Source organism: Salvia hispanica, chromosome 2 (assembly GCF_029641045.1).
Source record: "Salvia hispanica isolate PSC_SH4W2 chromosome 2, Shi_PSC_v1, whole genome shotgun sequence".
NCBI classification, from domain to species: domain Eukaryota; kingdom Viridiplantae; phylum Streptophyta; class Magnoliopsida; order Lamiales; family Lamiaceae; genus Salvia; species Salvia hispanica.
The window spans coordinates 1,588,074-1,609,743 of NC_142693.1; the positions used below are offsets into that span (position 1 = coordinate 1,588,074).

The 21,670-nt window shown below is 35.0% G+C and overlaps 4 protein-coding genes across 5 annotated transcripts; all 4 read right to left on the bottom strand.

Moving 5' to 3' along the window:
* Positions 1–556: 556 nt before the first annotated feature.
* Positions 557–3,008, bottom strand: LOC148931358 (6,7,8-trihydroxycoumarin synthase-like). The gene is made up of 2 exons (XM_089066070.1): positions 2,108–3,008; positions 557–1,239 (listed from the first exon to the last, which is right to left on the bottom strand). Exons 1-2 carry the CDS (start codon positions 3,005–3,007, stop codon positions 928–930), a joined length of 1,212 nt encoding a protein of 403 aa, XP_088922196.1. The 5' UTR covers position 3,008; the 3' UTR covers positions 557–927.
* Positions 3,009–7,055: 4,047 nt separating this feature from the next.
* LOC125202234 (acyltransferase GLAUCE-like) lies at positions 7,056–9,284 on the bottom strand. The gene is made up of 2 exons (XM_048100597.2): positions 8,776–9,284; positions 7,056–8,081 (listed from the first exon to the last, which is right to left on the bottom strand). The coding sequence occupies exons 1-2, from the start codon at positions 9,253–9,255 to the stop codon at positions 7,194–7,196; spliced, it is 1,368 nt and encodes a 455-aa protein (XP_047956554.2). The 5' UTR covers positions 9,256–9,284; the 3' UTR covers positions 7,056–7,193.
* A 1,576-nt stretch (positions 9,285–10,860) lies between these two features.
* LOC125191265 (6,7,8-trihydroxycoumarin synthase-like) lies at positions 10,861–20,309 on the bottom strand. Of its 2 annotated transcripts, XM_089064070.1 has the most exons (4): positions 19,691–20,309; positions 19,403–19,600; positions 18,502–18,702; positions 10,861–11,279 (listed from the first exon to the last, which is right to left on the bottom strand). In XM_089064070.1, exons 1-4 carry the CDS (start codon positions 20,279–20,281, stop codon positions 10,869–10,871), a joined length of 1,401 nt encoding a protein of 466 aa, XP_088920196.1. In that variant the 5' UTR covers positions 20,282–20,309; the 3' UTR covers positions 10,861–10,868. The 2 variants fall into 2 exon arrangements, with proteins under 2 accessions (XP_088920196.1, XP_088920197.1); XM_089064071.1 differs by lacking the exon at positions 10,861–11,279 and adding an exon at positions 17,874–18,415 and having other exon boundaries at positions 18,509–18,702; positions 19,403–20,309.
* On the bottom strand, positions 12,322–16,710 carry LOC148931359 (uncharacterized). Its single transcript, XM_089064418.1, has one exon. The coding sequence runs from the start codon at positions 16,473–16,475 to the stop codon at positions 14,607–14,609; it is 1,869 nt and encodes a 622-aa protein (XP_088920544.1). The 5' UTR covers positions 16,476–16,710; the 3' UTR covers positions 12,322–14,606.
* Positions 20,310–21,670: the final 1,361 nt, after the last annotated feature.

Here is a 21,670-nt window from a genome sequence, read left to right on the forward strand (position 1 = left end):
CTTGGGATGTGGGAAAAAAGTTGGGATTCAAACCCTAGATGCCTTGATAGATAATTAGTTGAATTTAAATTAGCATGCTAGTGAAGTTTTTATGTATTTATATATTGAATAATTATACGTTTATAATATGGTGAAATAGCACGTGGTGGCGTGCCATCTTGGCATGCCCAATAAGTTTTGGTTAAAATGATAAATTGAGTTATAGGAATTTTGGATAATACTATAAAAATAGCCCATCTACCATGCTCATGTATATTCTTTCGTTGGCGGCCCATTTCAACTACGTGCTTTAGTAAGAGAGGAAAAATCTTTAGATAATTTCATTACAAATTAAATAAAAACATTAAGATTTCAACACCCACACACTAAAATAATATTTCTATTGTATTATTCATTGACCGTTATCACTTAATACTTACAATTTAGCACTAAAATTTTAATTCATTTAGTAGTATTTTTGGCTAATTCCCCCATTTCGTATAGTATTCTTTTAGTTTAAATCAACAACAACTACCCAATAATAAGGAGATCCTTATCCTTATAGTTCCATATTTGAAGTCCTCATACATTAAATTTACAAATAAAGTTACATGGAGTACATATTCAATTGAACAAAATATTGTTGCTTAAACATCATATTTTTTTAGCTATAAGGAGAAGTGGATTTTTCTTATGCATAGTGAGACCGGGCCGAGCAACGGTATCAACATCTTCTGCCCGAATTCCTTCGGGCAAATCCCAGTCAAAAGAATACAATAAATTTGCAACCGTTAGCTCTACATTGGAAAGTCCCATAAGCATTCCTGGGCAGATTCTTCGCCCTGACCCAAATGGAATGAGCCCGAAGTCTTTTCCTTTGACATCAATGTTACTATTCAAGAATCTTTCGGGTGTAAATTCATCCGGATCCTTCCAATACTCGGGATCTCATGCAAGCGCCCATGCGTTTACATAAACCACTGTTCCGGGCTGAATTTGATATCCCTTTAGAGTGCATTTCTCGATTGTTTGTCTAGGTATAAGTAGTGGAGCTGGAGGGTACAATCTAAATGTCTCGTTTATGACTGCTTTTAGATATGGAAGATTGGGGATATCGTCTTCATCTACTTTGCCTTTGTTGCCCACCAAATTTCGAATCTCGGCTTGTACCTTGCGCATCACTTTAGGTACCTTGATCAAGGCTGTCATGGTCCAAACAGTTGATGCTGCACTTGTATCCGTTGCGGCAATAAATATGTCCTAAAAATAGCAAAATAATTGTGGTTAGCTATCTGAAAAAACACGATTAAATATGGTTTATTTGGTGACAATTTTCCAAATGAGTAAATTTAGGATTACGGTTACTATATCCATGTGATAAATGGAGAAATATTATTAATTTTATCTATAAATGTATGAAGTTAAATTACGTAAAATGGAGAAATACTAACTTATATCAAGTTTAATCATAATAAAATTAGATTTATTGACGGCAAATATATAGTTTTTTACCTTCTTCGACATTGTTTTTGTTTATTTTTTCTCCTATTTTCTACTCCCTGGTCCCATTTAAAATGACACATTTTCCTTTTTAGTTTGTTCCAAATAAGATGATACATTTCCTTTTATGAAAACTTTTTCTCTCTAATTAATACACTCAACCACTTTTTCTCACTTCATTTAAAATTTTCATAGATCTTTCTCTCTCTACACCCACCTTTTTCTCTCTCCAATTAAACACATTAACTAATAATTCTTATAATCCTGTGCCGGCTAAGAAATGTATTGTCATCTTAGCCGGGACCGAGGGAGTACTAAGCAAGCCCAATTAAGTCATTCTTACCAACTAAAGTCCATTCTAGACATGTGTAGACAAATACAAAAGTACACACATATTTATACAACACAATATTTATATATAATGTAAATCATGCATATGGATTTAAATAAGCTAGTGAAGAGATAAGGCAATATCTTATACACACCCTAAAATATTAGGCACACTTTCACCCCTTGGTATATCAAGATTTACTTTGGAAAATGAGTTATCGACCTAAATTTCTCGTAATATTAGCCTTAATTCAATGAAGCTCCTAACCTAAAGTAATTTTTAGGGAAGATGTCATACCGTTAACAGGGCTTTAACGCGATCCCAATCAAGATCAATGGAGCTCAGTTTCTCCTCTTTAAACTTGATCAAGACATCCAAAATATCCTCCTCATTCTCCTCCTTCTCCCTCCTCATATCGAGATGCTCGTCGATGAGCTCCCGATAAAACGAATCCAGACTGTAGAAAACCTTATTGAGCCGATCAATGGCTCCGGTCGCTCTATCAACCCAACCAAAGGCCGGAAAATAATCCGACACGTAAAACTCAATCAGCGCCGCCTGAGCATCGCTGAGAAGCTTCTCGAACCTTCTAATCTCAGGCCCCTCTTCCTCATATCTCTTCCCGAAAGCAATCTTGCAAATCAAACTGCTCCCAAGAGCCATGGCCACGTGGCTCAGATCCACAGGCCGTGGCTCTGGAGATTCGGATAAGATCCGAATCTTCGCCACCATGCGAGAGACTTCCATCTCTCGCACGGGGCGAAAGGACTGGTTCTTTTTCACGCTGAACAAATGGAGGGCTGTGATCTTCCTCATCTCGCGCCAGTCCTCGTTGCAGGGAGAGAACACTATGTCCGTACAATTGTAGCTCAGTCTCTTTTGCCCTAGGAATTTTGGGCGGTTGCAAAATGACAAATCTTGTGTTTTCATCACTTCTTGTGCTAGTTTTGGGGAGGAGATGATGAGCATGGACACGTGGCCTATTCTCATTCGCATGACGGGGCCGTATTTTTTGGAGAGTTTCCAAAAATAGAAAGGGAGGTCGGAGGCGGCTCCGATTTCGAGGAGGTTTCCGATAAAGGGTAGGCCGGGAGGGCCGGGAGGGACACGAACGACGTCGTTTTTGGTTGAGATTCTTGATTTGTGGAGAAGGTATATTGCTAGTAAGGGGACTAGTATTGATAGTATGAGTATCATTTTGATAATGGTGGGATTATGATTTTGGTTTTTGGTGTTATTTATAGGCTTGAAAGAATATGGATGTTTGTGGTATGGATGTGGTTTGAATTTGATCCTTTATTTAATATGGAAATTTGATTTGAATTTTGTTGGTTGTTAAATGAGGACTTAGTTCTCTATTTTACTTTGAAATTTTGTTTGGAGATTAATTAATACTCCTACTACATGTGGGCTATAAAAAGTTATGAGTACTTTCAAATAAATATCTTAACTTTAATTTTTTAATTTTTCTGTTTTGGGAAAAGAGTAGTGAGGTTTTAATCTTTGACATTACGTTTTATAAATAAAATACTTCTGTGTCCGTCATTAATTATACTACTGTATATGAGAATTGGGATCGATCATGGATCAACACGAGTTTCAGAAATTTGAATAAATTGAAAAAATTAAAATAATGTGAATATACATTTTATAAATTAGTTCTGTTAATATGTAAGTGAACAATTTTCATTTCAAGAACATGTGATAAGATAAGATTGCATATATGATTTGATTGGTGGGAGATATATTACCTAATTCAGTGTAGGATCATTGCATGTTATCAATGACAATATTGATACCTGTTCTAAGGGATATTAAATTTTTTTACACATCTTATAAAATTGCATCAAGTTCGTACGTGTCTAGTCCTCTAATGTCTGTAGACTATAATGAGAGTATTCAACGTAATTAATTATTCATGTAACTATTCAGTCAATGTTTGGTTCCTAAAAAATAAAACTAGTAATCTACGTACAAATGCATGCGGGTAATTTGTTGAAAGTTTTAGAATATTGTAATTTTCTTTTATAAAATTGGGTTTAATTTATATTTTAATAAGTGTATGGACCACATTATTTTGTTTGGTTATGTTCAATACTTACTTTCGAGGCCATGAAATTTGATGCTCTATGATATCGAAATTATAATTATTCTATTTGGCCTTATTTAACTGCCTTATTACTTTTCGGCAGAATTCAGAAATTAATATCGACTATTTTGTTATGGAAGAATTCAGAAAACTATCAAAATTAATATCGACTATTTTATAAACTATGAATTTAAATTAACTTAATGATTTTTCTTAAAATTTACCCATAATTAATTCAACGTGCTCGAATAAATGATTTAAGGGTAGTCAAGTATTTTTAACACCTAAAGTTTATTTCTATATTTTTATCCTCGCGCTATTTGATTAAAATACGGCTAAATATTAGTGCTAGAGTTGATTTAGTGGATTCGTGCAATTTGACTAAAACAGGGCTGTATATTTTACTGCTAGAGTTGATTTAGTGAATTGATAGTATAGCCTTAGAGGAATCGATTTTTTTCCGACATATATACATTAATCTAATGCAAGTGGTTCTCAGTTTAGGTGGAATTTGTATACTCGAAATAGTAAAATTCCAAATATTAATAAATTATTTTGAAATTTCACTCAGAAACTTTTTTAATTGCGTGAAGAATTTTTGAATTTGATAACATTTTTGTACTATTATTTGTGGTCAAGTAATTATCTTAATTAAGACTCATCATGATAATCATCGACTAAATAAGTGTTCCTCGTTTCATAATAAATGATATGTTTGGAAAATAATATGAGATTTTAGGAGATGTTATTTTGTGTATTAGGTTAATAGAAAAAATAGTATATTCATATTGATGTAAGAGGGAGTTTTTCTAGAAAAAGAGATGGGAGTATATGACATCGTTTGTAATATAAAATTAAAAATAAGAGTGTGATATCCGTTGTGGGACGAAAAATGTAGTAAAATATTGTGAAATATGCTACTAATCACTATGCTATATTGTATTATTGTGGAAACTTTCTATAGAATTCATCATAGCGATTTTGCACACAAAATCAATCATCTAATCATAGACAACAAAATATCGATTTCCTAAATTATTTTCTTATTTTCACACTTTAGCCTTGTTATATAATGTGAAAATTAAATTCATACTATATAAATATGTATGAAATATATAAAGTTGCCAGCGGTCGTAGTCAAATTTTTGTCTGCTTAATATAGGATTTTGTGCTCGTATGTTCATTTGTCAAACTCGAAGTCGATAAAGTCGAATAAAATATAAACAAAATCAATTAATGCAAGCATATATTTATATGTATAGTCCTAGGGAAACTTCAGCCAGAACTTTTTAAAATGAGTTAGAAAAATATATTACTCATTTCTTCTCATAAATGTGTCATACTTACGGGATGACACAAGATTGTAGAAAGTGTTATTCTGTGTATTGAGTGAAAAGAGAAAATATATTTTTTTACAATGATGTGATAGAGAACTTTTTCTAAAACAGTGTGACATATTTTATAGGACAAACTAAAAAAGAAAGTAAGATATCTTTTATGGGATGAAAGGAGTAGTTACAGATATTGATTCAGAAATGATATAAGTATAGAAATTATATTCTTGAATCAACAAAATTAAAAGAAAAAAACTGATATATTTTGTGATGTCAACTGATATCAATAATATTTACAAACTGATTTAGTGATGTATCCTGATTTTAAGAAAAGTTCTGTCATTATTCATACATGAGAAATGACCAATATTTTGATGAAAATTCGGCGAATACAAAAAGAACATAATACGATTATTAGATTTTCAATGAAAAACAATAAAAACCTAAATTAAGAAGTATAAGTTGATTACGAACAATTCGTATGAATTGCAGTAAGAAAATAATAAAGATAAAAAGAGAATGACATAAGATATCCTAACCATATAAAAGTAACGAATTTTAGCTTGCAGTAATAAAAAAATATGGAACATTACATACGTATTAATCTCATGCTATTAATTTAATAATCGAATACTATGACATAATTTGGTTATAGTTGTTAGTAGATCTTTGAATTCAATTATTTAATTACACTCCCCTACATCCTAATTTTATAGGCTGGTTGGATTTTTACTAATTCATAAGTAATATTCATATTTATTTTGATAATAAAAGGAGTTAATCCTATATGTAAATAGGAGAATATTCCCCCGTTTCTATTAAAAATGAAACTTTTCTTAAAATGGAAACAATACTATCTCTACTTTTTCCTCTTTCTTACTGCTCTCACTTCATTAGCTTACAAAACTTACCTAAAATTCCTTGTCAGAAATCAAAAATTTCATATTTATTATGATAAAGGAAGTATATAATAGTAAATGATTTTATTTATTAAAGAGAATAAATAACGGTTCATCATTTATCCCACAACGACTAAAAAATGTTTTACTAACTAAAATGTGTTTGATCGTTGTAGTATCATTTATGAAAACCAGCTGGATGATTGGAAAACGATGAAAACGATGACAAGCCTATATACTTAGGACGGGACAAGTCTATATAAACACTTGCACGCGAAAATATTGTATTATGCCACTTAAATAAATGTGTCACATGTCTAAGAAAGTACTAATACCTGGACCTGACCAAGGTTTATCGAACCGAAACAGTGAGAATTTACCCGAATTAAAACTGTCAATTTTTGAACCGTGGTTCGGTACAGGTTCAAAATTTTCGAACCTAAACCGTGACGGAACTGCGAAAAACCGCCAGAAAACCGTGAAACTAAGCTGGAACCGCAAAAAACTGGTTGTTCGAAACCGTGACAAACCATCGGAAAACTGTCGGTTCGAAACCGGCGGTTTTGGAACAGGAACCGGAGCCGCGAAACACCCTTGCGGTTTGGTTCCGATTCGACAATTTCCAAAGTGGAACCGGAGGTTCCGAACCGTAACTACCGGTTCCGGAACCGTGGGCACCTCTACTAATACCAACAACCATAATAATCTAAAATCCACGGCCTTAACGTTGAGAAATCTTAATATGAAGAAAATAATATTCACTTATAACAATTTGTGAAGCTTTAACAAGAATAATTACTAATTCAGATTAATTAATTTTATTATGGTTTACCTGATCTAATAGAACTAAGTAAGACTTTTATAAGAATCAATATAATCCAAAGTAAGTTTGAAACAATTTTTTTATATAAAGCATGCTCAAATAATAAGTAATTTTGTAGAAAATGTACCATTTCCAATGTTACAAACATATGTGCAACAATAACAAATATCACAAGGACATAAAAAAGTAAAAAACAATAAAAATTACAAACGACATCGTATAAATTTGCACTTTCAAATCATCGAAAGAATTCATAGAAGAGTGCCTCAAATCGCACCATCTCCTCCGCCGGCAACGCCACCATCACGGCAACCCCGTCGTCGATCGCATCATGGAAAACCCAACATATATCCTTCCTATGGTTCACAACAGGGCAGCAATAAATTGGTTTCCCCCACGGGTACTTGACTTCATCAAACCCTAACCCTATCCACGACGCTATAAGATAATCTCTGTGGGGAAGCCCACGGTACACCTCAAGCCAATCAAAAGCCGATTTGGCATATTCTTCCGTCATATCATCTAGCCTATTCGAGAAGAGCTCCACTAATCGCGAAAAAGGCCCTTTTTCAAGATCCTCGAATGTCGTTGAAATCCCTATTGGCAACACTCCATTGCCACTATATGCAGATGGCAGATTCGGGATTACCCTTAACCTTAAGTTGATAGAAGTCAAAATAGTTGACTTTTCTTCCTTTTCATGCCCTTTGTCGCCCGAGAAGGCGTGGCACCGCCACATAAGTGCTGCCGCGACCTTAAATGTGCTAATTTTTGCATTTTCATTAGTTGTGTTTTTCGCCTTGATTTTCATATTAGATATGTTTGTAGGGCTCAATTTGAAAATTCGAAAATTTAATTTTTCTCGTTCACAATCGTACACAGGTGGACCAGAGCCTTCTTCGGTTGGGAGATTAAGAGCTAGGTATTCGTGGTGGGGGAACACCACTTGAGGTGGAGATCTGGCGGCGAGGAGGCGGCGATCGTTCCGAGGGACAATGGCCAACGGGCCGTCGTCGAAAGCCTGAGAGGCTAGGTTTTCCATGAATGCCTTGGCGGCCATGCCATCGAGTAGGATGTGATTAGTAGACATGCCTATTGCAAATCCACCACACTTGAATGATGTGATCTAATACATATACACCAAAAGAATACATAATTAATTAACATAATTAATTAGGTGATATTAAAACATACTCATTTATCAAAAAATAAAATAAAATTAAAACATACTCACTAATAATTAAATACTTGTCGTGCACACATTGTTATATGAAAATTATTATTGATATAAAAATTGAATGTTGGTAAGGTGGAACATAGGGATATAAAAAACACTACATGTGATAAATGATATGACATCCATTATTTATTCTTCTGTATATTAATTTGGTTTCCATACATGATTCATGTGAGTCTGTACGACATGTCTCTCAAGATTGGATCCCTAGCTTTATATTTTTAAAAGTTTAAAGTAAGTAATAATATACTGTGCATATGTTCAACTTTGGTCTTCAATTAAGGCTAATTTTAACACAAATAAACATAAAGCAACTCAATTTCACTAAATAAAATACACATACTCACACTAAGAAAACCTATATTACTAACGAATACTTAATCTCTCGATATATATTGACAGACTGTGGGTAAAACCTCCTAGTCTCCACCGAACTTTCCAGCAGATAATCATGCATTTATTGTATATGACGGCACTCCCGAGATGTAACATGAAAAAGTAACGATACCGTCACAACCTAATTAAAATACAAGATGTAACATTAAAATAGTATCGACGCATACAACACAAATCACACACATACCTGAAAAACACACAGAGGTTGATCAACATCATGACCCAAATTCTCCAACTTTTCAACAGCCAGTTGCCGATATCCCAAATTTGGATGCACCAAAAAATCTCCCATCTCCTCTAGTGATAATTCAGAAGAAGCGACGACGAATCCGACCCCAGCCCCATTGCAGTCAACCTCCAGCCTGCCCGTTTCGAGGTTCAGTTCTATTCTTCCCGCCATAAAATCGTAAGGAACCAGCACTTTTTGAAGTGCGATTTTAAGCTTTTTAGCAACGTTTTCATGTGGGAAATCTGGATTTTTCTTGAAGAAATGGGCAGTTGGGATGTTGTAATTCAGAATCTGGTCAATGTTGGACAAGTAGATCGATTTTCTTGGTGTTTTTTGTGATGGAGAAACTAATGAGGATTCATGGATTTTTATCTTGAGATCTTCATATGTAGGAATTGGTGAGAGGGATGTCATTTTTTTCTGAGTTGTGCTTGACATTTAGTCTAGTTTATTTATAGTGAGATTAATTCTAGAGGATAAGAAAGCGATGAATTTTGGAATGAAATACGTTTTATTTTAGGGCGATTTTACCTGAAAATCATGAATTTTAGCCAAATTTTAGATTTGTTCCTAATCATGTCACAACCAAAAAATCAGGCCGCATACATGTAATAATAATAATATATTGGTGACGTCCACGTATGATTTCACCAAATCTTTTTGTAGTCGATTGTTGTGTATAAATCAAAATTCCATGGTTTTTATGAATGAGTTTTTTTTTCTCACCTCTCCATATTAAATAAAATTTCAGTATTTTTTTTCATCATTGAACATTCCCAAATATACCAAATCAAATTTCACGTTTTTTTTCAATTTATTCTTTATTTTATGATCTATGCATGTCAGATCTGCCATGATTTGTCCTTTTTCAATTATAGAAAATAAAATAGAACAAGAAACGACAAGTAAGATCAATAATTTATTAAAGTAACAAAAGTTGTATAGAATAATTGAGCCAATATATATTTGATATTCGTATTGGTAAGACTGCACAGTCAGGATGCATAATGTAAGATATGTAACGTTGGGTGTTTAAGGCGTTTAGCAGAACAATTGATTTTAAATTAGTACAACCCAACCACTATTAATATATAATGTGCTAAAGTTATTGTGATTGATTTGTCATTAAACACTATAAGAAGTTTTGTCGTTCGATCCTATGCAAATTATTGGCAATAAGTTGGTAAGGATTGCTTCAAGAATATTTTGTGATATTGTTGAAATAACAATTCTAAAAAAACTAATAACCATACATATCATGGAGTTTTCAACAAGATGATGCAAGAAACCTTGCACCTTTTTTATGTTACTCCATATATTAGTATAACGTTTTACATGTTTAACTCTTTTTCACTGATTTTTGGATTTTGAGAATTTGTTGTATATATAGGTAAAATTCAACAAATTACATTATCATAATGTCATAATATGGAACTTGCATTTCAAAATAAAGTTGGAGGCATTTAATTGAATATAGTGGTATCTTATTTCCCTAAATTGTTATTTCACACAACTTGTGTAACGCCAATTTACTGTTTCTGATCTTTTACTATATTCAAATATTTTAGGGCCTATAAACACCGTGGAAAAATAGGATTTCAACGAACTTATGTAACATTTTCTCATGGTTGTTTGATGCAGTTATAGAATATATGACTTTGAGGTTAGCAAGTTATTATTTTGGTTTTATTTAGTTCATACTAAATTAGGTTTACCTTTCTTGCTTATTTTCCTTTAAGTTTTATTTTCAATAAGTTTAGGATTTTTCTTTGCATATATAAAGGCTTCATTATTGAACTTAAAAAACAAACTTTGAATATTATTTTTAAATTGAGTTTTCATACTCTGAAGTTCTCAATTCATTGAGTTCTTTTCCCCAGTTTAGTCATTCTCTATACGTTTCTGCATCATTTTCATTGGCTTCGACATCGATCGTGTAACATCACAAAACCTTTTATAATTATGAACAACATGATTTCACACATGCCCATTTATTAAAAACAGAATATGCAATACATTAGTTAACAACAATTAAATACACACACACAACCCTAAACCCTAATCATTTTAGGCACAAGTAAAAGGGGGTTTTTCTTACACACTGCAAGTCCCTTTGTTGCATCTGTATCAACATCTTGTGCAAGAACTCCTTTAGGCAATTCCCAATCAAAACTATACACCAAATTTGCAACCATAAGCTCGGTTGTCAAATATCCCATCGACATGCCAGGGCACATTCTTCGACCTGACCCAAAAGGAATGAGCCCGAAATCTTGCCCTTTATAATCGATTCCACTATTCAAGAATCTTTCAGGAATGAACTCATCTGGATTTTCCCAGCACTCAGGATCTCGCATTACAGCATATGCATTAACATAAACCATTGTTTTCGGCCGGATTTCATAACCATCTAGAATGCTCGTCTCCATTGATTCTCTCGGTATCAGAAGTGGAACTGGTGGGTATATGAGAGGTCGGGATTTTGCACGCGTGTCGTTTGGAACGTGTCCCTTCCTATTCAACAAGATTTATAAGTTCCCACTTTCCAAAATACTATTAATTAGTACATGGTAAGTTAGGGTGTCGAACCCACGAGGAACGGTAGCATCGGTTATGTATTTCCGCACTTAGAAAGGTTTGGCGATGCCGCCACGCTCTAAATTGGGGGTGGGAACTAAACTACAAAATATAAATAACACTTAAGCTAGGATTGAGAACTAAAAGCGCAAATAACATGCAATTAAAAGAAAGCATTTAAACTGGAAAGCAGACTGGGCAAGTTGGTAAACTGGGCAGCTTAGTAGTGGCGAAAATAATAACATTTCAGAAAAGAAAAGAGAGCAGCATCTAGCACGAATTTTACTAAGTTCAGAAGCAAAAGGAACTAAGTTAAAAGCTAAGGAAGATAAACTAAGTGTTAGCTACTAAAGAAATCTAGAAACTAGGATTGTGACCCTTAAAAGGTTGTCTAAAGCAAACTAAAGTAAATTAGAAGTAAATGGAAGGTTGAGTGCATGGATTAACTAAACTAAAAGAGCTGTCAAAAGTGAAAAGGAATCATGTACTTGTTGTCTCCCAACTTCTATCACCCAAGGTGTAAAACCATTGGATAAAAGCCTACAACTAATGGTCCTTTCACTTAACTTCTAAAAGCTGATATCTCTCCTAAATCTACACTAAGGCCACGAAAATTAAGTGAGAGGAAAGACTACTTGGCTGCTACATAATTAAAAATACAAGGAGAAACACAAAATCATTAATTAAACTACCTAAACATGCATTGAAAACACCAAATGAAAAGCTGAAAATTAAAGCACTTAAACATGATAGAAAGAAGCTTCAAGAACACTTAAACATGGTGAAGAGAAACTGATTTTAAAAGCTTGAAAAAGGTTTTCACTACACAAGAACATAACCATCACTAGAACTAAACAACAAGCTAAACCGGAAATCAAACAAGAACTAAACTTTAAAACACATTCAATACATAAACACTAAGAACAATTACTACTTGAAATGAGCCTTTAAAACAAGTCCAACAACAACAACTAAGAGTGAGAAAGATGCAAAAGAACTACAAAGGTTAACAACAAGCAACTAGAGAAATTAAATACTACTACTAATTTACTACTACTTCAACCCATGGTGAATTAAGATCTTTGCTGCAATAGTTCAAACCCTCTTCTTAAGGAAGAGAGTAAAAGCTTTCTAGAGAGAGAGTAAACTAAACTAAACTAAAGCTAAAGTGAAAAAGTACAAGTGGTTCTTCGAAAGTTGAATACTTTTAATACATTATCCAATAAAAGATATTTCCACTTTTTCATGCCTTAGACGGAGGTGGACACGTGTTGCAAAAGGAAGCAGTCTTGTAATTGTGCTCAAGTGGCTTAATGCATTTTCCCGTCGGGTCTAGCTTGGCCAAGCTGACAGCTTGGGCAGTTTGCCATTTTCTGATTTTCTTCAAATTCTTGCACTTTTGCCTCCTTTTTGCATCACTCGACTATAAATGCCTTTCTACAATGCCTCTGATCCATAAGCTCAGTTCCCTGCCAAAATAGCATCTTATCATGCAAATATTCAACCAATAAGTGCGAAAAGTGATCTAATCCGAGTGACGAAAACTAGCCTATCAAACCTCCTCACACTTGAATCATACTTGTCCCAAGTATGTGGTTGGACTTTTCACTCAATTGCTAGTTTAAGTCACTTACCTCTACTTTCTAAACACACACACTAAATTAAACAAACACAAAACACCAAGACGTTTACAAGACAAACGCACACAACGACTCAAGATACACACGAAAGACATACCAAGCAAGTTGTACGAAAAGCGTAATGATACCCCAAGAATCAAGCTCAAAACAGATTTTTAAAACATAATTTTTTAAAACATAATTTTCTTCATCGAACAATGTGGTTCCAACCGTCGGTATCATCAAGATAGTTAAGCACATATCACAAGCAAAAGATTCACTCCCTGACCCTCTCAAAATGTAAGGACAATTCTCTCATTAATAATAATGAAAATGCAATCAAGGAGATATCACTTTATCACATGTAGCTCAAGAGGGTCTTTTACGGGATGTAATGGGGCTTGGGACCATTTAAATATTGTCGGTTAGATCCTAGGGGTCCTAAGCTAGTGAGTATAGTACAACAAAAACTTGTGCTTATTCTCCAAAGGGATACTTAGAAACTCCAAACATAATCACCCACAATCAAACCAAAAGTTAGAGATGCATTTAACTTCCTTCTTCTTCTTTTTTCATTTTTCTTTTTTCCTCTTCCTCTTCTTTTTCTTTTACTGCTTCCATCTACCTTCCCACATTCTCCTTGTCATTTTCTCTTTGTTTTGTTTCCTTCCTCTTTTTCCTTCTTTTTTCTGTTTTCTGTTTCTTCTTTTTTTTTTCTTTTGCTGTTTCTTTTTCTTCTCTTCTCTTTTTTTTTTCTTTTTCTTCTTCTTTGTTTTTTTTGGTAGCCACTGTTTTCTTTCTTTTTTTTTTTGGTGGGGCAACAGATTTTTGGATGTTCACAACTACTATCTCTTTCTTAAAAGGTGGTGATCATGTAGGAGCAACTAAGCACATTTATTTTGCACAAGAGGGAAACCATTTCCTAACTTAGAAAGAAATGTAGGCTCAAGGTTTCAAAGTGGCAACTAGGGGTAGCTCTTTTTTGGTTGATGTAATCACAAAGAATAAGGCTCAATTTGGCTTTTCCTAGTGCCCTCTATCTATGCCATAGTGACCAAGCGATATCAACAATCATGCAATGCAATGTCAATCCACGCTCGAAATACATGTAGAAAGTGTTCTACTTTGAGTCTTTGAACCTTACCATTTGTGGGTTTTTATGCAAGTGATAGTGCTTCACATTTCCATCGTACTCAACTTCATTCAATCAAAACCACAAGTTCTTGAATAAATTTTTTCAAAACAAAGCAAGTCATTTTTTTTAATACGATTCAACAAGTCAATTTTTTTTTTCTTTTATTTGCTACGATTCAATAGGGGGATCATTACCAAATCATGCATCAAGGCTTGGGAAAAAGATAAAACACGCACTTTACAAAAACAACACAACACAACACGAACGAACAACAAAACAAACCCCCTCCTCACACTTAGACCTTGCTTGCCCTCAAGCAAGTTTGGTTGAAATGTTGGAAAAGGAAACAAATCACATAAAACTTCAAAAACTAAAAACGACACACAAGAATCCAACCTCCTCACACTTGGGCATTGCTTGCTCGAGAGCAAGTAGACCAAGTGTTTAGAGAAAGATTACTAACAACACATAACAATCACGAAGGTCGGGCCACAATATATACAAAACAAGGCCGACAAGGCCACAATTACAAACACTTTAAAGCAAACACATACATCACACACATAACACATATATACAACAATTAAAAGAGAGGGGTGGATAGAAATCACCTCCCCCGCACAAAGCGGGGGGTACGGGCTGATGTGGCAGATGGTGCAAGAGCTGGTGCAGCTGCCTCCTTTGGTTTTGATCCCAGGCTCATGTGTTGGCTCGGCGGCTCCTTCAGCTTTTGCTACTTTATCCACTATGGCATCCAGACTGCCCTGTTCAACAAACTGGGCAGCACACGAGTGTTCCTTTGGAAATGCATCATCGAACCTTGCATTCCAATCCTTCCAAGTAGAAGCATTCAACTTCCTCTTAGGATCCCTGTAGAGTTTGGAACCCTTCTCTGAACTCATATAAACCATGCAAACATCGGGACTTATACTCACGATATCGTCGGCCAAAGTCCAACCAATCAACTCTTTTTGCCTCTTTAAAACTTTGGTTAGCTCTTCTTCTTGGCTCTTTTCTAGGCTACTGATCGTGGTAATGGTCTCATGTTCTTCCAAATATTTCAGGCCACAAGGAAATGCATTCGACGCCAAATTAGGTGGATGGATCTCCAATGGTAGCAACTCTTCTTTTTCCCTCGTGTTGGGCAGGTCCTTCTGACTAGGCAGTTCCTCCAGATTTGGCAGTTTACATCTCTCGGGTGGGTTTGTGTGATTCCTCTTCTTGCACCAAGCCATTATTTCTGCCTCTATCTCCTCATCACTAAGCTCTTGAGTGTTGAACAACTTACATTCACTAAGTCCTTCGAGCTCAACTTGTTCTTCAATTGAGGGCAATGAATACATATCTTGCAAAAACCCAGCTTCAAGAAAGTTGGGACCTTTCAACTCTTTGATCAACTTCTCACCTTGGCCATTTTCCATATCACTATCGATGATAACATGGAGAGTGTCACTTTCCCCAAAGCAGACATGCTTAACGTTGGTGGGCGGCGGCTTCAACTCCAATTTAGGTGACCGAACTTCCAACGGTACCAATTCCTCCTCTGCCCTCAGACTGGGCAGTTCACCTCGACTGGGCAGCTGGCTGACATACTTTGCATGCTCCAAATTTTTGCACCCTATCATGATGGCCTCTTCTGGTCTCAAAGGTATGGGTGTAGGCTCATCGGGTTGAATGATGATATTCTCTTCAATTTCCTCATCGCTATCCTCTTCATCTTCAAACCAAGCAGTATTCTGACTTGGGCAGTGTACTGCACTGGGTAATCTGAGCTCTTGTTCCAGTGTTTCCTCGGGTCCTCTGTTTGAGTCATTGTCGAATGAAGCTTTCAACTCTTTCCCGGACTTAAAGAGAATCTGATTAAAGGTCTCATTCCTTGGTGGTTGCACTTGAGCCGGAATTCCTCCACCATTCCCACGCATATCATTGATGGAAGTCGCCAATTGTGTCATTTGACATGCAAGATGATCAAGACTAATCATTTGCTCATATTGTTCGTCTTGCAACTCATGCACCACATTGTAATTGGCTTGCAAATTGTTTTGCATGAGTTGTTGGGATGTGATTAGATCCTCCATCATTTCTTCTAAGCACTTGGGTGGCATTGGCGGATGATTTGATTGATATTGACCGAATTCTTGTGGCTGGAAATACGGAGGGAATCCACTTGGATCGGGAGACCAATAAACATGATTAACATCTGATCCATGGAAAGCTTGGTAATTTACTTGTGGTGGTGGACCTTGATATTGTTGATTCGGATCGGTCCATACAAAATTGGAATGATCATGCCACCCAAGATTGTATGGATTTGTGAAATGATCCATGTTGCACTTTAATGGCACACCACTCTCGTCATTGGCTCTTGAATTGATTTCCTCATCAGTTTTCTCCAAACTCTCTGACTAGACAAGCTGGGCAGTATGTTGAACTTGGCAGTTATATGAACTGCCCAGGACAGAGAAACCAATACCCACTTGTTCTCTCAAGCGAGCTTCCTTGCGTAGCCTCTTCGGTGTCTACTTAACTCCAATATCGAACAACAAACTTGGAGAAGAGGACCTGCTCATAACCTAAAAATAAAAGACAAAAAAACAACAACAAAAAAAAACAAGTCAAAAACTATATACAATAAGTGTAGGAATACATAACAAGACAACAACACCGTTCCCCGGCAACGGCGCCATTTGAGAGGTCGGGATTTTGCACGCGTGTCGTTTGGAACGTGTCCCTTCCTATTCAACAAGATTTATAAGTTCCCACTTTCCAAAATACTATTAATTAGTACATGGTAAGTTAGGGTGTCGAACCCACGAGGAACGGTAGCATCGGTTATGTATTTCCGCACTTAGAAAGGTTTGGCGATGCCGCCACGCTCTAAATTGGGGGTGGGAACTAAACTACAAAATATAAATAACACTTAAGCTAGGATTGAGAACTAAAAGCGCAAATAACATGCAATTAAAAGAAAGCATTTAAACTGGAAAGCAGACTGGGCAAGTTGGTAAACTGGGCAGCTTAGTAGTGGCGAAAATAATAACATTTCAGAAAAGAAAAGAGAGCAGCATCTAGCACGAATTTTACTAAGTTCAGAAGCAAAAGGAACTAAGTTAAAAGCTAAGGAAGATAAACTAAGTGTTAGCTACTAAAGAAATCTAGAAACTAGGATTGTGACCCTTAAAAGGTTGTCTAAAGCAAACTAAAGTAAATTAGAAGTAAATGGAAGGTTGAGTGCATGGATTAACTAAACTAAAAGAGCTGTCAAAAGTGAAAAGGAATCATGTACTTGTTGTCTCCCAACTTCTATCACCCAAGGTGTAAAACCATTGGATAAAAGCCTACAACTAATGGTCCTTTCACTTAACTTCTAAAAGCTGATATCTCTCCTAAATCTACACTAAGGCCACGAAAATTAAGTGAGAGGAAAGACTACTTGGCTGCTACATAATTAAAAATACAAGGAGAAACACAAAATCATTAATTAAACTACCTAAACATGCATTGAAAACACCAAATGAAAAGCTGAAAATTAAAGCACTTAAACATGATAGAAAGAAGCTTCAAGAACACTTAAACATGGTGAAGAGAAACTGATTTTAAAAGCTTGAAAAAGGTTTTCACTACACAAGAACATAACCATCACTAGAACTAAACAACAAGCTAAACCGGAAATCAAACAAGAACTAAACTTTAAAACACATTCAATACATAAACACTAAGAACAATTACTACTTGAAATGAGCCTTTAAAACAAGTCCAACAACAACAACTAAGAGTGAGAAAGATGCAAAAGAACTACAAAGGTTAACAACAAGCAACTAGAGAAATTAAATACTACTACTAATTTACTACTACTTCAACCCATGGTGAATTAAGATCTTTGCTGCAATAGTTCAAACCCTCTTCTTAAGGAAGAGAGTAAAAGCTTTCTAGAGAGAGAGTAAACTAAACTAAACTAAAGCTAAAGTGAAAAAGTACAAGTGGTTCTTCGAAAGTTGAATACTTTTAATACATTATCCAATAAAAGATATTTCCACTTTTTCATGCCTTAGACGGAGGTGGACACGTGTTGCAAAAGGAAGCAGTCTTGTAATTGTGCTCAAGTGGCTTAATGCATTTTCCCGTCGGGTCTAGCTTGGCCAAGCTGACAGCTTGGGCAGTTTGCCATTTTCTGATTTTCTTCAAATTCTTGCACTTTTGCCTCCTTTTTGCATCACTCGACTATAAATGCCTTTCTACAATGCCTCTGATCCATAAGCTCAGTTCCCTGCCAAAATAGCATCTTATCATGCAAATATTCAACCAATAAGTGCGAAAAGTGATCTAATCCGAGTGACGAAAACTAGCCTATCAGTATAACCTCAAACTCTCATTTACTACAGCTTTTAGGTATGGGAGTTTGGGCAAATCATCTTCATCTACTTTACCCCTTTTTCCAACCGAACTTCTGATTTCGTTTCGCAGTTTCTCCATAACTTTGGGTGCTTTGATTAGAGCTGTCATTGTCCAGATAACTGCAGATGGAGTTGTTTCTGCTGAAGCAACGATCATATTCTACAAAAGAAGGATGATTAATGATATATATTGAAGTGAAAAAGCACCAATTTATGTAAAAAGATTAAATTCTCTAATACTACAATACATTTATTATTGTTATCTTTTATTTTGTTTGCAAACCAAAAGACTATATCCTTTGTTTGCTTACCTGTTTTTTTATGCCAATTTTCATCTAGTTCTTTCAAACCGCCTTTTATTCTTGATTGGATTAATTGATTTTTCTGTCTTCACTAGGGTATACCGTGTCGAAATGGCACACTCCCTCATTCCATCAATAGATGTCCCCTTTCTATTGGCTTGGGTTTTAAGAAATTGTTTGACTTTAAAAACAAATTTGGTAGAAAAAGTTAATGGAATATGGACCCTACTTTTATATATATTGGTTTTATAATAATATGTGAAGGGAGTAAGTCAGTGGAATATGAAGTCCACTTGCCAAAAATAGTAAAAGTGAAATGAGAGAGTTATTGGCAGATGGACGAAAAACAAAAAAAATGAGACATTTGGTGGCTGACGAAGGGAGTGCCATATAACATACCGAATATCTATATTTTTGGTACGATAAGTTCAGTTTATTGGTATTTTGACATTTTTCTCCACCTCTAATTTTATGTATTCACCATAATGCTATAATTATAGTGTAATTTTTTTATTGCTGTTAATAGTGACTTTCTCTACACTTAAAAACCAAGCTTACCATTAGAAGGGCTTTGATGTTATCCAAAGTGAGACCACTAGAAGACTCATCATCGATTTTCAGCTTCATCAACTCAGCAAGCATATCTTCTTCCTCCTCCTCCATCTTCTTCGATTCGAGGTGCTCGTCGATGAGCTCTTGATAGAAAGAATCCATCTCCTTACACATCACATCAGCTCTCTTCACTCTCCCACTCATCTTATCCACCAAACCAAACGCGGGAAAGTAATCAGACACAAAGAAAGCGGTTGCAAGAGCATCAAACCCTCGAAGAATATGATGGAATACCTTCGTTCCCGACCCTCCCTCCTCGTACCTCTTCCCAAAAGTGATCCGGGATAGAATATGGATGCCGGTGGACAAGACCACCTCGCTCAAATTCACTTCTTTGGAGGTGGAAGAAGAGATCTCGGTGATCATGCGAGAGATCTCCTCTTCGCGAACATGGCGATAAGATTGAACCTTTTTGTTGCTTAATAGATGAATGTGTGACATCTTTCGTATCTCCTTCCATCGTTCGTTGTACGGTGTGAATGCAACGTCGGAGCTGTTGTAGGATAGCTTTTGCTGCCCTAGGAAATTAGGTCTACTGCAAAATGTCAAATCTTCTGTTTTCAATACTTGTTTGGCTAATTTGGCTGAGGATATTACTAGGAGAGGTCTAGTGGCTAGCTTCATGTGGATGATGGGGCCATATTTCTTCGAGAGGTGGTGGAGGTAAATATGTGGCTCGGCCGCCCTGCCGAGCTGGTGGATGTTTCCAATCAATGGCAAAGGCGGCGGGCCAGGTGGTAGAGTGGTTACTGCCCGAGGTTTGGTTTTGTGGAGGATGTAGAAAATCAAGATTATAGGGAGAGTTATGGATAGTAGTAGTATCATTGTGATGAATGATAGTTTGACGGATGAGTGGTGGTATGGAACTTGTTGTTTTGGTCCTATATTTATAATGTTTTATTTATAAATTAGTGAAAATAGTAGAGAAGAAAGCTATGGCGTGACATAATATGTTAGTATATTTTAGACAATTGTCCGAAAAACATGACTTATAGTTGAATTAGTGATTGTTTGCAATTATGTCACAACAAAAAAATCAGGTCGCATACATGTAATATATCAGATACAACTTTACCAAAAAAATTTAATCGTGGATTATTACGAACAAATCCGAATTTCATCACGGTTATGTTCTTTTAGTTGCATGTAAACTATAGATCAACCATGACTTGTCCTTTTCAAATATAGAAAATAAAATAGAAGAAGAAAGGACAAATTAATAAGATCAATAATTTCCAGAACAATTTAATAATATAACGCTAATTGTATACGTACCTCATAACGATTGAGCCTTTATAAATTTGATATGCATATTGGTAGGACTGTTCAATCAGGATTCATAATATAAGATTTGTAAAGTTGATGGTTATGACGTTTAGCAGAAGAATTGATTTTAAAATAATGCAAACCAACAAATATTACACTATTATGTGCTAAAGAGATTGTGATTGATTTGTCGTTAAAAGGAAGTTTTGTTCGTCGACACTATGCAATCATGGGTTGCGTTAGGATAATAACTAGCTTAGTGTAATCACTCTTATAATTTCATCAATTCAATATGTTTAAAATGTCAACACAATGACATGAATATGTCAACTATGTTTTTATGTTGAGATTTAAATATAAATATGAAAATGTCAACACAAAAACATAGTTGACATACTCATGTCATTGTATTGATATTTTTTATATACGGAGTAGTTGACGAGTTATCACAATTATCATATTATATTAGTTATTATTTGATTACACTGAATGCAATTATTGGCTAAATTGATATTGTAATAACAACAATTTTACTAGAATAATTACCATATTTATGAGAAAATTTTGTACATGCGATACAAGAAACTGTACCTCTTTTTCCGATATTAATTTATTTTGTGAGTGTCACTTTTTTTTTTTTTACAAAAAATGAGAATATAATTATGACATTATTCCTATTTTTTACATTTTTCTTCTATTTTTTGGATCGTGAAAAATAGTTGTATATATACATTTAATTAATAAGATTACTATGGTAAAATTTCTACTCTCTTGGTATATGTAATTTGACGAATTTGCAATTTACATCATAATAATGTCAGTGTAAAATATAACTTGCATTTCAAAAGCAAAGTTCAAGGCATTGATTGAATAGTGTTGGTAACTTGGTAATGTTATTTCTCTAAATTGTACATGCAGTTTTTCCATGAAAAATTCCAGTGTCTCAGA

Excerpts from the sequence above, each read along its gene's own strand:
- LOC148931358 (XM_089066070.1), bottom strand. The coding sequence starts at position 3,007 with ATGATACTCATACTATCAATACTAGTCCCCTTACTAGCAATATACCTT. Across the intron at positions 1,240-2,107 it reads GCGTTAAAGCCCTGTTAACG|GACATATTTATTGCCGCAAC; the intron begins GTATGACATCTT and ends TGCTATTTTTAG.
- LOC125202234 (XM_048100597.2), bottom strand. The coding sequence starts at position 9,255 with ATGTCAAGCACAACTCAGAAAAAAATGACATCCCTCTCACCAATTCCT. Across the intron at positions 8,082-8,775 it reads AACCTCTGTGTGTTTTTCAG|ATCACATCATTCAAGTGTGG; the intron begins GTATGTGTGTGA and ends TATATGTATTAG.
- LOC148931359 (XM_089064418.1), bottom strand. The coding sequence starts at position 16,475 with ATGGATCATTTCACAAATCCATACAATCTTGGGTGGCATGATCATTCC.
- LOC125191265 (XM_089064070.1), bottom strand. The coding sequence starts at position 20,281 with ATGATACTACTACTATCCATAACTCTCCCTATAATCTTGATTTTCTAC. Across the intron at positions 19,601-19,690 it reads AGGGAGGGTCGGGAACGAAG|ATGAGTGGGAGAGTGAAGAG; the intron begins GTATTCCATCAT and ends TTGGTGGATAAG. Across the intron at positions 11,280-18,501 it reads ATGAGAGTTTGAGGTTATAC|CCACCAGTTCCACTTCTGAT; the intron begins TGATAGGCTAGT and ends CCTCTCATATAC.